General features: G+C 44.9%; 1 protein-coding gene and 1 pseudogene across 4 annotated transcripts in view; both read left to right on the top strand.

Annotated features, from left to right (window-relative positions):
* The window catches only part of LOC139052689 (medium-chain acyl-CoA ligase ACSF2, mitochondrial-like), a 166,976-nt gene that overhangs the window by 101,331 nt on the left and 48,856 nt on the right, over positions 1 to 16,789 (top strand). For 3 of the 4 annotated variants that reach the window (XM_070529734.1, XM_070529749.1, XM_070529741.1), the window contains one exon: positions 13,684 to 13,812. In XM_070529734.1, coding sequence (XP_070385835.1) covers positions 13,684 to 13,812 — 129 coding nt within the window. Of the gene's footprint in view, positions 1 to 11,584; positions 11,621 to 13,683; positions 13,813 to 16,789 lie in introns of those variants that run through there. The other variant, XM_070529758.1, reaches the window with a different exon arrangement.
* Positions 7,651 to 9,542, top strand: LOC139054926 (uncharacterized; annotated as a pseudogene).

Here is a 16,789-nt window from a genome sequence, read left to right as displayed (position 1 = left end):
TGGTAGCGGTTGTACCAGCATGGCAATTATGGGAAGTACATAGATTTACCAAAATTTTGCCCTTCTGGCTTCAAACGGCTTTGTGACTTTGTAGACTAGTCATTTTCAACAATGTACTGCGTAATAAATAATTAAATAAACATTATTGAAATTGTCCGTTGGCCGGATTTGAACACATGACTTCAAGCACAGACGCCGGACATTGAAACCATTAAGCCACACCACGAATGTATCGACAAGCGATGTGAAACGCCCTTATGAATTTATCGCGGGCATGAGACGCCTTGAGGCGCTTGGCGCGTTTCGATTTGGCCACCTCGACAAGCTCAATCGTTGCATTTAGTAGCGACTGTGCGTGTTCGCGGCGCCTTCTGCACTTCGAAAAGTTTAAATTGCTCTGAAATTTAGGACAATAAGATTTATATAGCGCAATATACAAAGCCAAAAGAACGTCTGAATCCACAAGCACGAAGATCAGACAAATCCATGTACTTCCCATCATTCCCATGGTAGGGCTACGACTGCATGCAGCGCCAGAGTTCCCTCTATTAGACTGTAGGAAACTTTATGGTGGCTATATAGGCGTGGTAAGTGGTTCGCCACTGCCGCTTTTGACGTGGCTGTCATGGGAATACGGGCCGCTGCTTCGAAAACCGTCTCGATAGATGGCCTGCAGACTGCAGTGCTCAATACCTCGGCGGAACACACCACCTGTAACAATAAGGACAAATTCAGACTGAAATGGACGGAACCTTCAGTGACGTTGATCGTCAACTAGTTTTGTTTCTTTTTCTTCCTAGTGTCTTTTTCTTTAGAGAATTGTGGTAAGTGCGGGTCCGCTAAAGGAAGGTTCTAGGCTTTAAATGGTAAATGTAGCTTTGTGCATATAAAGACATCGCTAGAAAGAGAAGGAAATTGCTATTGACCGCAGTAACTACACGTTTAGCGCAGTTTGCTCACACCTGAACAACGGCCAGCAGTGAAAAGGAGGGATGACGATAAAAGATAGGCGTAAAGGTTAGTATAGAGTAAAAAGGAAATATTTACAACAGAGCGACTAAGTAAACAGAACAAATTATGAGCCATTCCACTCTGTGAAGGTGGTTTACCAGCGAAGCTGTTTAGCACACGACACGGAGGTGACACATAATTTTGAAGAAAGGTACGAACTCATTTATTGTCATGATAGGTGGTCATCGTGACGAAAGGTACGCACATTAATTTATTGTCTTGATCTGTGGTCATTATTTCACTCGCAACTGCAATCACATTCTTTGATAATATCAAATCGATGGACGTACGCCGCTGGGTGTTCGGTTGGCCCGGATCAGTGTGGCATCGCAAGAGATATTGGCGGCGAGGAGTTACGGAGTCGCCATCTATCGGAAGTGCCTCGCTGGCGTAGTATGAGGGATCACGTGGCACGCTCCTCATAGGTTTTGCTGTCAGCGGTCACTGAAAACACCACGCGCGAGCTCTTCCGGACATTTTTTAAGTGCTTTCGAAACGAGAGAAGTTTCTTAGTGTCTAAATAATAATGTTGGGCAAACCGAAAGCACACAATCGTTTACAGACGCTATCTCTTTACCGAATACGTACAATGAACGCCACTGCGCGCGGTTGCTGCGATGGAGTCTCCCGAACCGGCTTCTTGCGTGAAAGGTAGGTAAACGCCGAGAGCAAACTATGTGAAATATATTCTTATAGTGTTTGTATAACTAAATGGAGCTTAATAGAACGAAGCCTCAATGCAGCGATCGCGCAGATTCGCAGCGACCGACTGCGCGTCTGCATGCTTGTCCGCGCACTGTTTCGATTTCTCTGCGCGCGCGTTTTCTCACCGTGCCATGAGCTTTAGGCCGCAGAATATGAGCATTTGACAGTATACAAGCAACCATTGTTGCGTGGGCGCTATCAGAGCTGTTCAAAAATAATTTCAGTGTAGAGACTTCGACGCCTACGGGGACTGTAATGTGCCGTCGCGACGATTCAATCTTTCTTTCTTCTAAATTCTTTGACCTTTCCATATTATTCCTCGAGTTGCGTCGCACTGTATGTTTATCGGTGTTCTCAGCGTGCAATTTCCCGCTGCTCCTTTTTTGTAATCCAGTGCATTAATTCATAACGCAAACATGACCATATGCCATGCTTCTTTTAAATGTACTTCTAACCGCTGCCTTTCCACTCCATTGAACTTGCCAGTATATATAGCATCTACAAGTTCATAGACCAAACCGTCATGACATTAGTCGGGCAGCGGACTCGGGCGAGCGTCTCAGTGCGCGTTTTCAGAACATCGCAGACCGGGCGCCGTAGCAGAAATCTTCCTCGCGTCTGTGCTTGCTGCATACCCGAGTTGTAGCCGATGACTGTTTGCCGGTTTTATGTTTCGCGAGCCGAGCTTCACGCAGCTTCTTGTCCTGCGGCTACGTGTGAATAAGGCTGACACCGGCCTCCGTTACGTGCGTCCGGCCCTGCGGCACCGAGCAGTAGCCCACCATGTTGCGCGCCTTCAAAGGCAGCCACTACCTATTGTAGTGCTTTGAAGCGTTGTGAAGGAGACACTCGAAGCGGAAAAATTTCCCCACTAAATGAGGACCGCAGCGTACGAGGGAATTTAAACTCGTTTTCAGCTCGCTTCGGCGCGCCCGAAGTACAGTGGCTGGACCCGAAGCAGCCGACGCGGCCGCTATGTCCACGTGATCCCTCCTAGCACGTCACGCCGACGGTGGCGCCAGCTTTTCCAGTGGTGGAGCTCGAGGCCAATATCTGCAACACGGAACGCATAAACCGCTCCCTTTTAGGTATCTACACATCCACATTGAAATCACCGACAACGACAACAGGGTTAGTGTCATCGCAGCTAATTCACGCAAAGTGAGCAGCCATGAACCTTACAGGACTGTGAGTGAGTGAAATAACTTTATTTTGGTCCAGAGAAGACGCAGGGGAGACCCCGCGCCACCCGGCTAGTCCCACGTAGGACTGTGAGTCATTGCATTGTTTGCTTGCCCACTGGGGTATGAGCGGAGGTATGAGCCATTGATAATGAGTTTTCGACATGCTGTTCATGTATGTTGTATGCGTGATTAGAAAGAATTTAAGCACTCTTCGCTTCACTTTGCTGAGTGCTTGTAGCCTCTGCCTTACGGGGCTATGAGCCATTGCATTGTTTGCTTGCTTACGAGAGTATGAATGCTTACGGGGGTACAAGCCATTGATAATGATAGTTTTTTTTTTCAAGGAGAACAAAAATGTATGGAACACTACCGATATACAGCTTCGCTGTAAAAAAAAGACAGTTCGTTTGTGAAGTGACTTCCTCAGGAAAGGTTGTCACCGGCATTGTTAAGGGCAAAATATAGTCCGACGTACCGTGAGCGCGCGCACACGGTATACGTCGCGCTGGCGAGAACAGCGTGAGTCTATAGTTCGACCCATGGTTCGACGCACTGTCCCAGCCAACGCGCTCCGACGCGCCCGGCGTCGAGCGGCGCTCGCCCGCGAGCCGATTACGTCGGACTATAACGCGCCTTCAGGTCGCGTGGAACAGCGGGGTGGCGAGGCCAGACTGCTCGAAAAAGTCGCAGTGCTTTTGTAATGCCCGTGTCACATAGGCACCCACGAACTCATTTAGGATAAGGGAGCGCGAGACTTCCTGCCTTAGGGATTTCCTCCTCAAGGAAATTGTGGTCGTGTCACACGAGCAAAAAGGTTTTTTTTTTAAGTAGCCGCCAGAGGCGCATTCAGTGGCGTTTGGCTTTTTTACAAATACAAGAATGTAACTTCTAATTACGCTTGTATAGCTATTATAATTAATTCTCTTTCCATAGAAATATTATTCTATAAATTTGATGCCAAAAACATACGCCTCGTTAGGGATCAAAGTTCTCTCGCTAAATATAGCAGCGCTGACAGCAACGCTAACCACTCTGCGCTTATCTGTGTTTTCCTTTGCGGCGTGGGGAGTTGGCTCTGCGTTCTGCTACCCGAACTGCTGCAAACTATGCTAAAACGCAACATGTCGTGCACGGTGACCTCCTGAACGTTCCTTTTATTTTGTCTACTGTGCCGGTGTCAGTCATGAGTGTCCACACCGACCACTGCATGACTAGCACAACAAAGGCCACGTTTACATGAACCCGGCGTGAGCGGTTCGAGTCAGAAATCGGGCTGACTGAGCCCGACGTGACCGCGTTTACATGAACTCGCTACTTACGAGTCTAGATAACGACGACACACAGAGTCGAGCCGAGACATCAACGCGTTCGAACTGGGCTTCCGGTTCCCGCTGCCCTCTGTAACAGGTCTCTTTCGTGGGTCATATCGCTACGATGAGGTTGCACTGCACAGTACCTTGTCTTCCCCTTGTCCTAATACAGGGTGTCTACCAACCGGGAAAACCGGGAATTCTCAGGGATGTTGAATAGTGCGGAAATACTCAGGGAATTCATGCTTCTATCACGGAAAATTAGCTCTAATTTTATTGAAAGGGAACGAAAGTCGCGGTAATGCTGGCTCGAGTAACAAAGAGGAATCGTAACGAAATCGAATCTACTTTGACGCCGTGTCGTCGGCTGGAGGAAGTGCCAGTGCACAGTCGACGACCGACTTTCCGGACGCTCGATAATTCTGACAGCTTCGCGGCACCACCACGTACCCCATAGAGTCAACGTCTGACATTTTGGACGCAAGCATCCTTCGCCGTCCAATTTTCCGGACTTTTTGCCGTGACCGCAGATGTGAAATGGCATTAATCAAACAAAGCCACCGCCATTTTGATTGCCTCGCCGCCTCGAACGGCGCTCTCGCACGCAGATCCGCTTGCAGCCGTAGCCACCATCGCGGCAGCGCTAGGCCCAGCTGCTTCGACGTTCGCTGTTACGCTTCTTGCCGTCCGGTGCCGTATTTTTCATTGAAAGAATTCGCCACTGTCAACAATGCGACTCGGAAAGCTCGGCGCGTTGCATAAGGCAGGTATCTGAACGCTATCTTCGCCTTAGTACAGTATTGTTATGTAGTGAAGCATGCGCAAAAAGTATTGCAGTGAAGCATAACAAGTGTCGGAAGGGGCAATTGTCAGGGACTCGGTATGTATTCCTTAATTATACACGTGTACACTCGCCATCTCCTGTCACAGTACGAGCCCCGATACGCCTAATAAGTGTACTGGCATGCATTCAGAGCTTTTTCGTATGTGCTTGTGGCGATTTCAGCCCGTAAAGGGACCCTGAAACGATTTGGCGATTTTGTACAAACGTACTGAGTCGATAGAGTAGGTCCTTCTTATCATTGATTGACGCATCGAAGTGCTCCGCGTAAAGCGTGTAATTTATTATAAGGTTTTTAAAATGTACATCGCTGCCGATCACAGCACACTGCTCGGTGCAATTTTCAGCCGCCCCTACCCATATGACGTAAATCACCCAATTGAAGTCAGTAGGGCGAGCTATCCGATCGGCTGCCCAGGGCGCGTCACTGATAATTTTTGCATCTTTATGGTGAACTAATGATGTTCGTAATAGTTGCAATGGTAGTTAATTTATTTAAGAACAATTTATCACTACACTTAGGCACTTCCGGCACACTGCAAGCGTCGTCTGCTTGTATTACAACGTGCTCCATTTTGACGAGAGCTTCGCGGGCAGAGTCGGTCTCAGGCTTTTCGCGAACATTATGATTCGACTTTGTTGCGTTGTGCACGGCAAACGTAGCGACTGGCAATATGTCAAGCTGGGACATCATGTCCCTCTGCAAGGCAGCAGACGAGCAGACTGTCTGCAGCGCATCGGACTGCCGCTAACCGATCGGCGCCAGGATTTGCCTGTTTGCGGCCGTCACTTCCAATCATGAACTGATTGAAATCATGAACTGAGTTCATGATTTCACTCAGTTCATGATTTCAATCTCTACAATTGCTCAGTATCTTCTCTTAGGATGCGCTATCGTGAGAAGCTGGATTTAGTATTGTCTTTTTGTGGGTAACTTTTAAACGCTACAGTTGCTGAGTTCATAAGTGTGATTTTTAAGTGTTTTTTTTTTCTCTTACAATCAAAGTTAGGTCTAAAGCTCCTATTCGCTTTCGTACTCTTCTAACAGTGGGACTTAACTTACTGTAAGCATATTTGAGAACGTTATTTTGGAGTGACGTGTGGTTAGTGGTCGTTTATGCAAACATTTAATGCACCCGTCGCTACTCTCAGGATGCCTTTAACGAGCTGCCGCCGCTCCATGGATGAACCGCGCTTGGCAGCCGCTCCTATAATATAATGCCCGGCGCGAGCCTGAATTTCATAGCACCATGTGTGCCGCCACCGCACCGAGGCTTTAGCCGCCGCTATCATCTTTCCATCGCAACGCACCGAACGCCTGGCAGTTATACCTTGGCCTTGGACCTTCGACCGAGACAGGCCCGATGAGTGGACGTTGTTCGGATCTCGAGTTTCGCGTGTCGTTTTGCAGGCCTGGTAGAGGGTGGGGTCGTTTTCTGTACTCACGTGGTTTCTCTGCGCTCGAGGGCTCCCACGACAAGCATACTTGGTATCTCAGTCTCAGCTCATACGCCCGACCGAACCAGCGTCAGTGTCGACGGCGGGCAGCCTGTGTTAAAAAAAATTACCGACGATTACGTTACTTCCTAATGCGAAATTTGAGCGCAGCAAATAAGCTGTTTCACGTTTTCGATAGATTGAGGCAAAGAAATCGAGCAACACATGTATGCGCTATCACAGAATTTTTTTTTATTTTTCACACGTATTCCTTTAACAAAGACTCCATTAACAGTTCTTGACAGTCATGAAGGAAGCTTTGTGGTCGGAGAAATAGACTGATATATGTTCGACTTGGTACACCAATGCTTGATTCTCAAAGACGAGATCTATACAAGTGCCTCGCGAGGTTGTCACAGCCGTGGGACGCGTTACGAGCGAGAGGAACGGGATGTTTTCCCGCATAAGTGTTTGGAAATTGCTGTTTGTCTTTATGTCAACATTAAAGTCCCCCACTACTAACATCGGTGTGGATCGATGGACGGTTAATGCGAGTTGCAGGAAGTGCACGACGTCTTTCGTGAGTGCAGTAGCGGACTCACGAAAGCGGTATCAGTCGGTCGCTGCTAGCGCTGGGGGGATGAAAGGGGGGCGGAGCTGGTTACGAGGCCGACGACAACGCGAAACCCAGGAACGGACGCCAAAGAGCCATTTGTGTAGCCAGCCCTCCTCCACAGTCTCTCCTCCTCCCTTCCATCATCCTCCCTCACCCGGAGAGCCGACAGCGCGCATGCGCGGCGGCGGAGCAGCGGCGCATGCGCGGCGGCGGAGCGCGGCGGCGGAGGCGAGCTGGTTACGAGGCCGACGACAACGCCGACAACGCCGACGACGACGACGACGCCGACGACGACGCGAAACCCAGGAACGGACGCCAAAGAGCTGCGCTCTAAAATCCATCCATCTGTCCATCTCCTTTTTTTGGAAAAGCAGCCCTGGGCCCTGCATCCGGCACCTGCTCTTCTGTCCCACGATAATCTTCGGAAGCGGTGAGCTTTTGCATTCATGAAGAGATTTCCGCGGCGAACGTTTTGTGCCGACTACTCAAAAAGGCACAAACAGAGAATTGAAAAAGGACGTAATTTTCGCAGTGTAAAGACACTCAATGTCGCTGCTCTCAAAAAAGCCCTACTTCCCGAAGAAGCTCTCCGAGTACGAGAAAGTGACTTCATCTGTCAGAATTGTTACCGTCGGTTCAAGGAAGACATAGATAATATGCAGGCAGAGTCGATCGAAACATTCGAAGAATTCCGCCCTGGAGAAGAAATCGTAGAAAATTTAAACTCCAGTGTCAGCCTTACCTCCGAAATCTCGCCCCTAAAGCCACCGAGTGCTCTAAAAAAACGCCTCAGACTTTCCTATGCAAAGCGAAAGCAGGAGGAGGAGGTGAGAGCTATGGTGACGAAAATACGATCAGGGATACAGGCAGCATATGATATCCCAGACACTTCGCGTGCGCCCCAAAGAAAAGTGTGCGCAATGCAGCAGGTGGGAAGACAACCTACATGCTGCCTACAATAGGTGTACGTCCTTTCAAGAGCGTTGCCAGCTGCTGACACTGCTACCACGCAACCTAACTGTGAAATATGTGCAGGAAGTTATTCCAGAGGCAACGAGGTACGTTATTCAAAAATCGAAGAAGATGGTGGATGAAGAAGGCGTATGGTCAACACAGGAGCGATATACAAGATGTAAGCTACAACACGAAGACATTACCACTATTTTAGAATATTACACCATGGATGAACTCGATTGCTGTAGACAGACACCGAACAAAAAGGATGTTGTGAGAATCGAAAAGGAGGGAGAGAAGGAATGGGTACCTAAATGGTTCATGACGCGGTCCTTGCGAGAAGCATTCCGCCTCTACAAGCAAGCTCACCCTGCCTCCCAGGTTGGCCTCACAAAATTCATATCCTTGCGTCCTAAGTGGGTGAAATGCTCGCCACAGTGGCAAGTGTGTGTTTGCGTGTGCTGTGCAAACTTTCAGTTGTGCCTCGTGGGACTGCAGAACGCCTCCGGAAGGTCGCTTTCTCCCGATGATATGCAGAGTCTCTGAGTATGCCAGGAACCTACTGCGTCATGTTTCCTCAGGAATTGTGAGCACTGTCCACAAGATCGCATTTTCACCTTGAAAAATTTTTATATGAGCAGCGAGGACGAGGTGTTGATTGCTTCATGGGAATACGGTGAGCTAGTTAAAAAAAACTCTTACCGCTTCATCATTTATGAGAGAATTTCTAAGAATGACCATGAAATGGATTCCCCACAACTATATCAGATCTGTGCAAGCAAAAGCAATACATGAAGAAAAACAGAACTGTGAGAGAGGTAAAATTGTTTTGCATTTTGATTTCGCCGAAAACTGGACAGTTGTGCTTCCAGACGCAGTACAAGCGTACCATTGGCAGAAAAAGCAGGTCACCGTGTTTACCTGCGTTGTCACGTCAAGAAAATCGACTCGGAACTACGCGGTTATTTCCGACGATATGTCTCATGATTCAGCTCATGCATATTTGGCTCTGTCAAAAATCAAAGCACACCTGGAAGACAATGCGCCAATCTACACCAAGATAACACATGTGAGCGACGGGGCTCCCGCTCACTTCAAGAATAAATATCAGTTTCATGAGCTACAACGCAGTGAATGTCAAGAGACGAAATGGATGTTTTCGGCCACTGGACACGGCAAAAATGCTTGCGACGGCGTTGGTGGGCTTGTGAAACATCGAGCATCACACCACAACTTGCGGAAGCCTGCAAGTGAGGCCATACAAACAGCCAGCGGCTTTGTGGACGCAATTCAAGGAACGCTAAAGAATTATCACCATTCTGGAGCTCCCACAGAGGGAGCTTGCAGACTTTCGCGAAATGAAGAAGGAAGAATGGAAAACGGCAATGAAAGTGCCTGGAGTTCAGACACTCCACATGTGGAAGTACGTTCAATCAAATGAAGGCATTGCATCCTACGTGGCATCCACCGCTGCTTCGGAATAAAAGAGACTGTGATCTGGTTTGTGCTTCGGGCTGGACAATGTAATGTGCGCATACCGAAGTCAACTGCTGCCGTTTATTTCTTGTTACGATTTTCTGAATTGCAATCTGCACATAAAGCGGCATACCATTTGTAAATTGTGTCCCGATTAAAACTCCTGCTTATTAATAGCCTTGCAGATGAACTGTCCCCCTCAGAAGACGACGTTTTGTCTCCTGACAGTGCCCTGTCGAACCATTGAACAAAGAGGTAAACAGATGCAGGCGCGGAAACGTCGGCTTCAGAAACACATTAATATTCATTTTTACATATAAAAACTTTTCTAAGCACTGATAAATGATCTAATATTTTTAAAGAATCGATTACATACCAATGTAACTTAGGATGATAAATTAGGCAATACAAAAAACGTTTCACCGCCGCCAGCCAGCTGTTGACACATCAGGTGAAATAGCGAATTTATTCCCATTTTGACGCATCAAGAACGCCGCTAACAAGCGAGTAGAAGCTCTACAAATATTGAGGATAGTTCGGATATTGTGGTAAATAAAATGTAACCAAGTTCAGGGAGTGCTAAAACAAATTTGTGAGAGTTACCATTTCTAAGAAGCAGTAATAAGCAACTCTAGATAACAAAAACATGAACTCAGTTTTGTAATTATTTTTATACTTTAAAACAATATTATGCAATACCTTTCTGGTACCTTAAAATTAACGATTATTGAGGATTATTCAGGCAAATTTTAATGAAATTCGACGATGGTTTTTTTAAATCGAAGTCAAAGTTGTCACTATTTTGACGTTTTTGATCTTCGGCCAAATTTGAGGCCATATTGAAAAATATCTATCAAGTGTAAAACTACAAAACTTGCCTAAAGTGAGTAAAAGTAGCTGGAAAATACTGAGAAAAAGATTCAGTGTGGAGATCTTTACGCATCTTGCCCTGAGGCTGCCCTGAAAAGTGCCTTTTTTGCACCTTATAGCTCCGAAAGCGAAGTTTGGGATTTTTTATTTAGAAGATTGACTCAGCGAAAAAATGTTTTTTTATTTGTTCGTATATTACATGTTGCAAAGAGATAACGGAAAAATACTTACGTGCGGAAAAAATTTATTGTGCATGCAGTGAGACTCCAAACTTGCAACTTTGCGAAGTGGCAAAAACGACGTTCTCCACCTCTTGTGACATACGATTTTTTTCCGAGAAAACTACGAAGTTTCTTGCAAAACTAAGGTTCATTCCTTTGTGTGGACACATTTGCCCGTCAGGTATTAAAATTTCATTGAAAACAAAAAATGGTCATGGGACCTCGATTACCGTTCTTATCTGAACATGCCCATATATATACATAATTATTTTGTATATAGCACAACAAGCAAATGCGAATTCACGTCTGTCCGGTAATACAGCTATAGTAGGATACAACTTAACAAAAACAGCAGTTGGCAACAGGTGCACACGGACCGCGCGGCATTGTGTTACTCCGCTAGGTAATCACGAAAGCAAAGTCGTCGTCATGCGACATTTTCAAAATCGCGTCGTACTTGATAGCTCCGGAGCGTCTGGTGTTCTTGAAGAGTCTTTTCATCGGCGGAAGCGATGAGGTGTGCAACAGACGTGGACAAAGCGCATGGAGTCTGAGCATTTCACTCTTCAAAAATCCGCGGTACAATTCATTTCACTGCTGAGCCCGTTTTACTCATGAAACTTCAATGCCAACTGAAGTGAAACATGACAGTAAATAGTTTCAGCAACGCAAGCACTTTATTTCAGTTCAATTAAGAATTGGGATTTCACCGTTCCACTATAATCGACGAGTGAAAACGTGGAAAATTACGCGCTTATAATTTCATTTTTGTGGTTACCACTTTATTTAGGTGACAGGGAAAGTTTGAAGTACGAACTATTTGCAACCTCACAGAACAGTGGCTGGCGGTTATGAGGACGTAGGCGGGCCTTCACAGACTATAGACCGTTTTTTCGTAGGCGCCGCCATATTGTGAACGCAGTGGCGCCGCCTATAAGCAGCGCCATACTGGCTTGGGTGAAGCGGTCTTTGGCATGGCAGGTATACGCTCGGCGGTAGGTTCTGGCGTTTGTTTTCGCGGTCGTGCGGTCTGTTTAGTATGACGTACGTCTTCTACGTGGTAAACGGTTCTGTGAGACGTGCTGAAGTGGTTTAAGGCGTCATGGCCGGAATTTTCGCTGTTGCTGAGGTGGACGGAACACGCAGCGTGATGTGTGCGAGCATATTTGAGCCTACAATCAGCCTCGGAGATCAATTGTGTATTTCCGAATGTTCCAATCATTAATGCGACCTATTGCAATATTATCCTCCATTTCTCAGCTGCGGTTTAGGAGCCATGAAACATACGCGACGATCGTAACAGCGTGAGTACCGTTCTGCTACGATAGGAGCTGTGCCGTTATACTTTGACAAGCGTTCAAACTCTCCGCTGCAGGTTACATTGCGTGACTACTTGGTTGGATGGATGAAGTTTCCACCCATGAATAAAATAGTTTTGGCTAGTAATAGCAGCGTACCTTACAGTCTGAATTAAGCTTGTCCAGCAAAGCGACCGTTTACGAACTGCGCGAGCGTCCTAAGCAGCAGTAGGTGCTGGATACAGATATCTTTGTTCTATATAGCGCATGGTCCAAGCATACGGTATCAGCGGTCATATATTTATGAACGTTGTGCGGCGTTAACCCGTTTTCGCTTGCTTTTTAGAGAAAGAGGATGATAACCGAATTTTCTTTTCGGTTGTGTTCGTTCAGTTCTCTACGACGCACTCACACGTATTACGGAAATTTGGCGCTAAAAAATAGCCATCGCATTCTTTTTATGCGAACCCTCTCATATATTATGGTTGTATACAGGCTAAAAAGGCAATGCCGAAGCACACAGCTTATATATGCATCGCGCTGGCTCACCAACCGCAGTGATCGCTGTGTTGAGCACCGCCATAGGCCCCATGCAGCTAGGCTAGCGTAGACATATGATAATTTCAAGCATACTAGACTTGAAATGCGTGAGAACAACGTTAGTGTATCACAAATATTTGATAGCGCCTGCGACTCGGATGTTTCGTGGTGGCCTTAGGTTGGCCGTGCACGAGCGTGCGCTCTTATGTTTTATGTTTTACTCCCTGCGCCAATCGATCAGACAGTGAGCTGATTTACTATTCAATGCTGGTAATACAGAGACGCCGGTTTTCTTTGTTGAATTAAAATCGATATAAGCAAAATAGTAAACAACACATACACGCAAGGCGACTGATAATGCGCGTACACCGCGGCTGATTATGCGAGTCACATTTTTGCGCCCCCAAGACATATTTCTGCCTACAGTAGATGCACCGAAAGGCTTCCCTGACGACCTTATATGAACGAACATGGCGTAAATTTCACAAAGTAAGATCTAAAACATCTCGAAATCGTTCCGCAGCACGCGAGAGCAATACTTTCAAGCAGCGCCGCGCCGGATCGCCCAAGCCAGAGAGGAGGAAAGGCTCTCCGCGAGCCCTATCCTCCTCGCCCGATGAAACGGTCTGTACCAATAACTTACTTAGGTTTACGCTGTTCAGTGAAATAACTTGCAGAACCCACATAGCATAGATGCAAGACGAGAAAGCCTTTTTGGAGAAAATGTCTGTAGCGCCATCTACTACTATCCCTATTACTTTGCATTACATTATGCTACTACATTAGGATGATGATGATATCTATTGGCAGTCTTTTCCGAAACTGGATGGCATCAAATTGTCACCTAGGACGGCGACTTGAGAGATCTGAAGCGGGCAGCTGTTGGCTTCAAAGGCACCGCCATGTTTCCGATGTTCAGCTGTCTGAGCGATCGAGCATTGGTATAGTGCATAAAGTTTCTCACAGGGAAAAACTCTATGGTATATTGTGTGATTCCAAAAATAGCAAGGGCATGCAACACGCAAGGCTCCACATGCTCAGTCTGGCCCTGCTATTTCTCTCTCTCTCTCTCTCTCTTTCTCTCTCTCTCTCTCTCTCTCTCTTTGCGTGTAGCGTGGTGCCTCGTAATAGAACTTTCTCATGCCTTCCCAGAGTGATTGTAACATGCTTGCACAGATAAGATATGCAGTGTTAACTTCTATTTTGTTTCATTTTAATAGGTGGACTGTGTTTGCAAAGGATTGTTATCTGCTGGTTTCACCAAAGGAGATACAATTGCCATCTGGTCTCCTAATTCGTACAACTGGATAGTTATTTATGGTGCTATGGCAAAGGCTGGCATCCTGTCTGTAAGTACAGCACTAGTCTAAAACACATTTTGTTGCAGCTTTCAGACTTGTTCTTAAGACTGCAGGTCACACTGTATGTTGTTATAGCTTGACCTTGGTAATTTCTACTGAATTTATGCTTGCCTAAAAGGGTCCTTGGGACACATGACTAAATAAACATGTCATGTTCATTATGCTGCCCTGAATTTTTGGCCATATGTTGATGTGATGCAGAATGTGGAGCTCAAATAAGTGAGTGTGGGACTTGTTCTCCTTTTCTAGCAGTAGCTCTACCACATTGTGAAACAATTCTTGACCTACAAAAATTTTAAACTCATGGTTATTGATTTTTTTCGATAATGTAAGGAGAAAAAAAAGGTAGGCTCATAGCACTAAAAAACAAGCAAAGTGAAAGGCTTAAGAGGAAGCTTTAGCTCGGGCCCAACTCAGACGCGGCCTATTCAAATACATGTAAAATGCAAAAACGTTTTTCTGAGATAATCCCTTGACCGACTTTAATGAAGTTTGTTGCATTTGAAAGAAAAATTTAAATTCTAGTGACTGTTGGAAGCGGAATTTCGATTTAGGGCCTGAATTTTGTTAAGATTTTCAAAATCCGAAAGTTCGAAAACAATAGGAGTACGAAGGTTACAATATAATAGATCTGCATCAAGAACAGATATCGTGGTTCTGTAAGCGGAATCCACTAGATCATTGAAAGCGGACAAATTGCATATGTCATTTTACATCTTACATGAATTTGTTACATTTTGTAGGATTCTGCAAAAGCTGTATTTTCATATTACTAAATTTCTTTATATTCATATGTAACATATCAATTTTGTCCGCTTTAGATGTACTAGTAGGTGGAATTCAGATATTTGTGATATCACTTTTCATTGCTAAGTTACAGAGTTGTAAACTTGATAGTTTCGTTTTCTGAAAATTTTAGATTTTTGCCGCTTTCTAATAAAAAGTTGACTACCCAAATCAAAAATTCCAAACAAGCAGTCTGTAGATTTTAAGTTTTTCTTTTAAATGCAACAAACCTCGCCAAATTTGGTGGAGTGGTTGCCGAGAAAAACGAATTCTCTTTTTACATGTATTTAGATAGGAGCACCCGAGCTCAGTCCCAACTTCGACATGGCCTATTCAATTACATGTAAAACACATAAACGCTTTTCTGAGATAATCTCTGGACCGATTTTAATGAAATTTGTTGCATTTGAGACAGAAAGTTATTCTAGTGCCTGTTGGGAGCAGCATTTCCATTTAGGGGTTGAATATCATTAAAAATTTTCTCAAAAATTTGGAAGTTAAAAAAAATAGAAGCATGAAGTTTACAAATTAATAGCTCTGCATCATGAACAAATATCACGGTTCTGTAAACGGCATCTATTAGAACATTGAAAGCGGACAAATTTGATGTCAATTTTTATCTTACGTGAATTCGTTATGTTGTGTACAAGGGTTCTGCAAAAGCTGTATTTCCATATTAATACATTTCTTTATGTTCATGTGTAACATATCAATTTCGTCCTCTTTAGATGTACTATTAGATGCAATTAACAGAATTGTGATATCATTTTTCAATGCTGAGTTAGAGAGTTGTAAGCTTGATAGTTTCGTTTTCCGAAAATTTGTTATTTTTGCCAATTTTTATTTAAAAATTGATGACCTAAATGAAATATTTGAAACCAACAGTCACTAGAATTTGTTTTTCTTTTGAATGCAACAAGCCATGTCAAATTTGTGCAGTGGATGCTGAAAGAAATGAATTCTCCTTTTACATGTATTTAGATAGGAGCACCCGAGCTAAAGCTTCCTCTTAAGAAAAAGGCAATTGGAATATTTCTGTTAAGGAATGGCAAACTGAGAACCTAAGGCAGGGAAAAGCATGCACTGGTGCATTGTCACAAAGTAGTCGTGGTCGACAAGATTCCATGCTCATCTTGCAAGTGTGAAAGGAATTCATAAGGGGAAGCTGTCGTATCGCCAACAATGCAGTGCACTCGCGCGGAGCACACATAGATAAAGTAAGATCAGGCTAAGAGTTGGGCAGTAACTGATTTTAATAAACCCACAGACCGCATTATGGAGCTCCGTGATGTCATGCTACATGGTTGTGTGAACACTGGGGGCCCACTGTGCCGTCCTCTAAACCCAAAACATTGGCTGAGTAACAGTAACATTGGCTGAGTAACAGTAACAGTAACAGTAATGGACAGTACTTGTCCATTTAATGAAATGGACAAGTACTTAGGCAAAGAAGAATGTGACACTGGCACTGTCTTGTCATGTTCTTCTTTGCCCGAGTCCTTGCCCGCTTAGCGCTGTTACTCTTCAAAATATGAATTCCCACCAACTCGCCCAAGTTTGCCTTCTAATATTCACTGAGAGTCGGATTCATTAACTGAAAGATCTGCAACACCACAGAAGCATTATGCATCTGCACTCTTACTACATGCTCCCAGCAGACGTGTGCACCCTCGCCATATTGTAACCCCAAATTCTGGCGACATAAAGTTTGATATGAAAAGGTCACAGTGCCTGGCATGATCCTTGTTGTAGCCTTGAAGTGTTTTTTCTTGCGAAGAGGAATTTCTGGTTTCTGTGGAGTTTTTCTTTTTTTAGCTTTCGTGCTTCTTCATTGCCTCTGTATGCAACACCAAGCCATAGCTGTTTCACCAGGAGCATCAAATGCACAACTATTTCCAGTTAACGTCCCCAAAATAATGCTTCTAAAGTTAAAACAATACATTCAATGGTCGATTCTAAGCATGAAGTGTCTCTCTTACACATACAGATAGTTTCAAGCAGAAATGTTGAGTCATTTGCTTGCTGCTACTAAAATTTTATTCACTGCTTGAAGGAATAAGAATTGTTTTAAAGGCCCCAGTGGCAGCTTTGAAATGTTCTACAGTGTCCCAAATACACACTTACAACTATTAAATTTCCCTAGCATGTTCCTCTCAATACACATATTATTCCCATGGTA

The sequence above is a fragment of the Dermacentor albipictus genome, chromosome 1, assembly GCF_038994185.2.
Source record: "Dermacentor albipictus isolate Rhodes 1998 colony chromosome 1, USDA_Dalb.pri_finalv2, whole genome shotgun sequence".
In the NCBI taxonomy this organism is placed as follows: domain Eukaryota; kingdom Metazoa; phylum Arthropoda; class Arachnida; order Ixodida; family Ixodidae; genus Dermacentor; species Dermacentor albipictus.
Note: the sequence above shows the minus strand (reverse complement) of the source record. Positions and strands in the feature narration are given on the sequence as shown.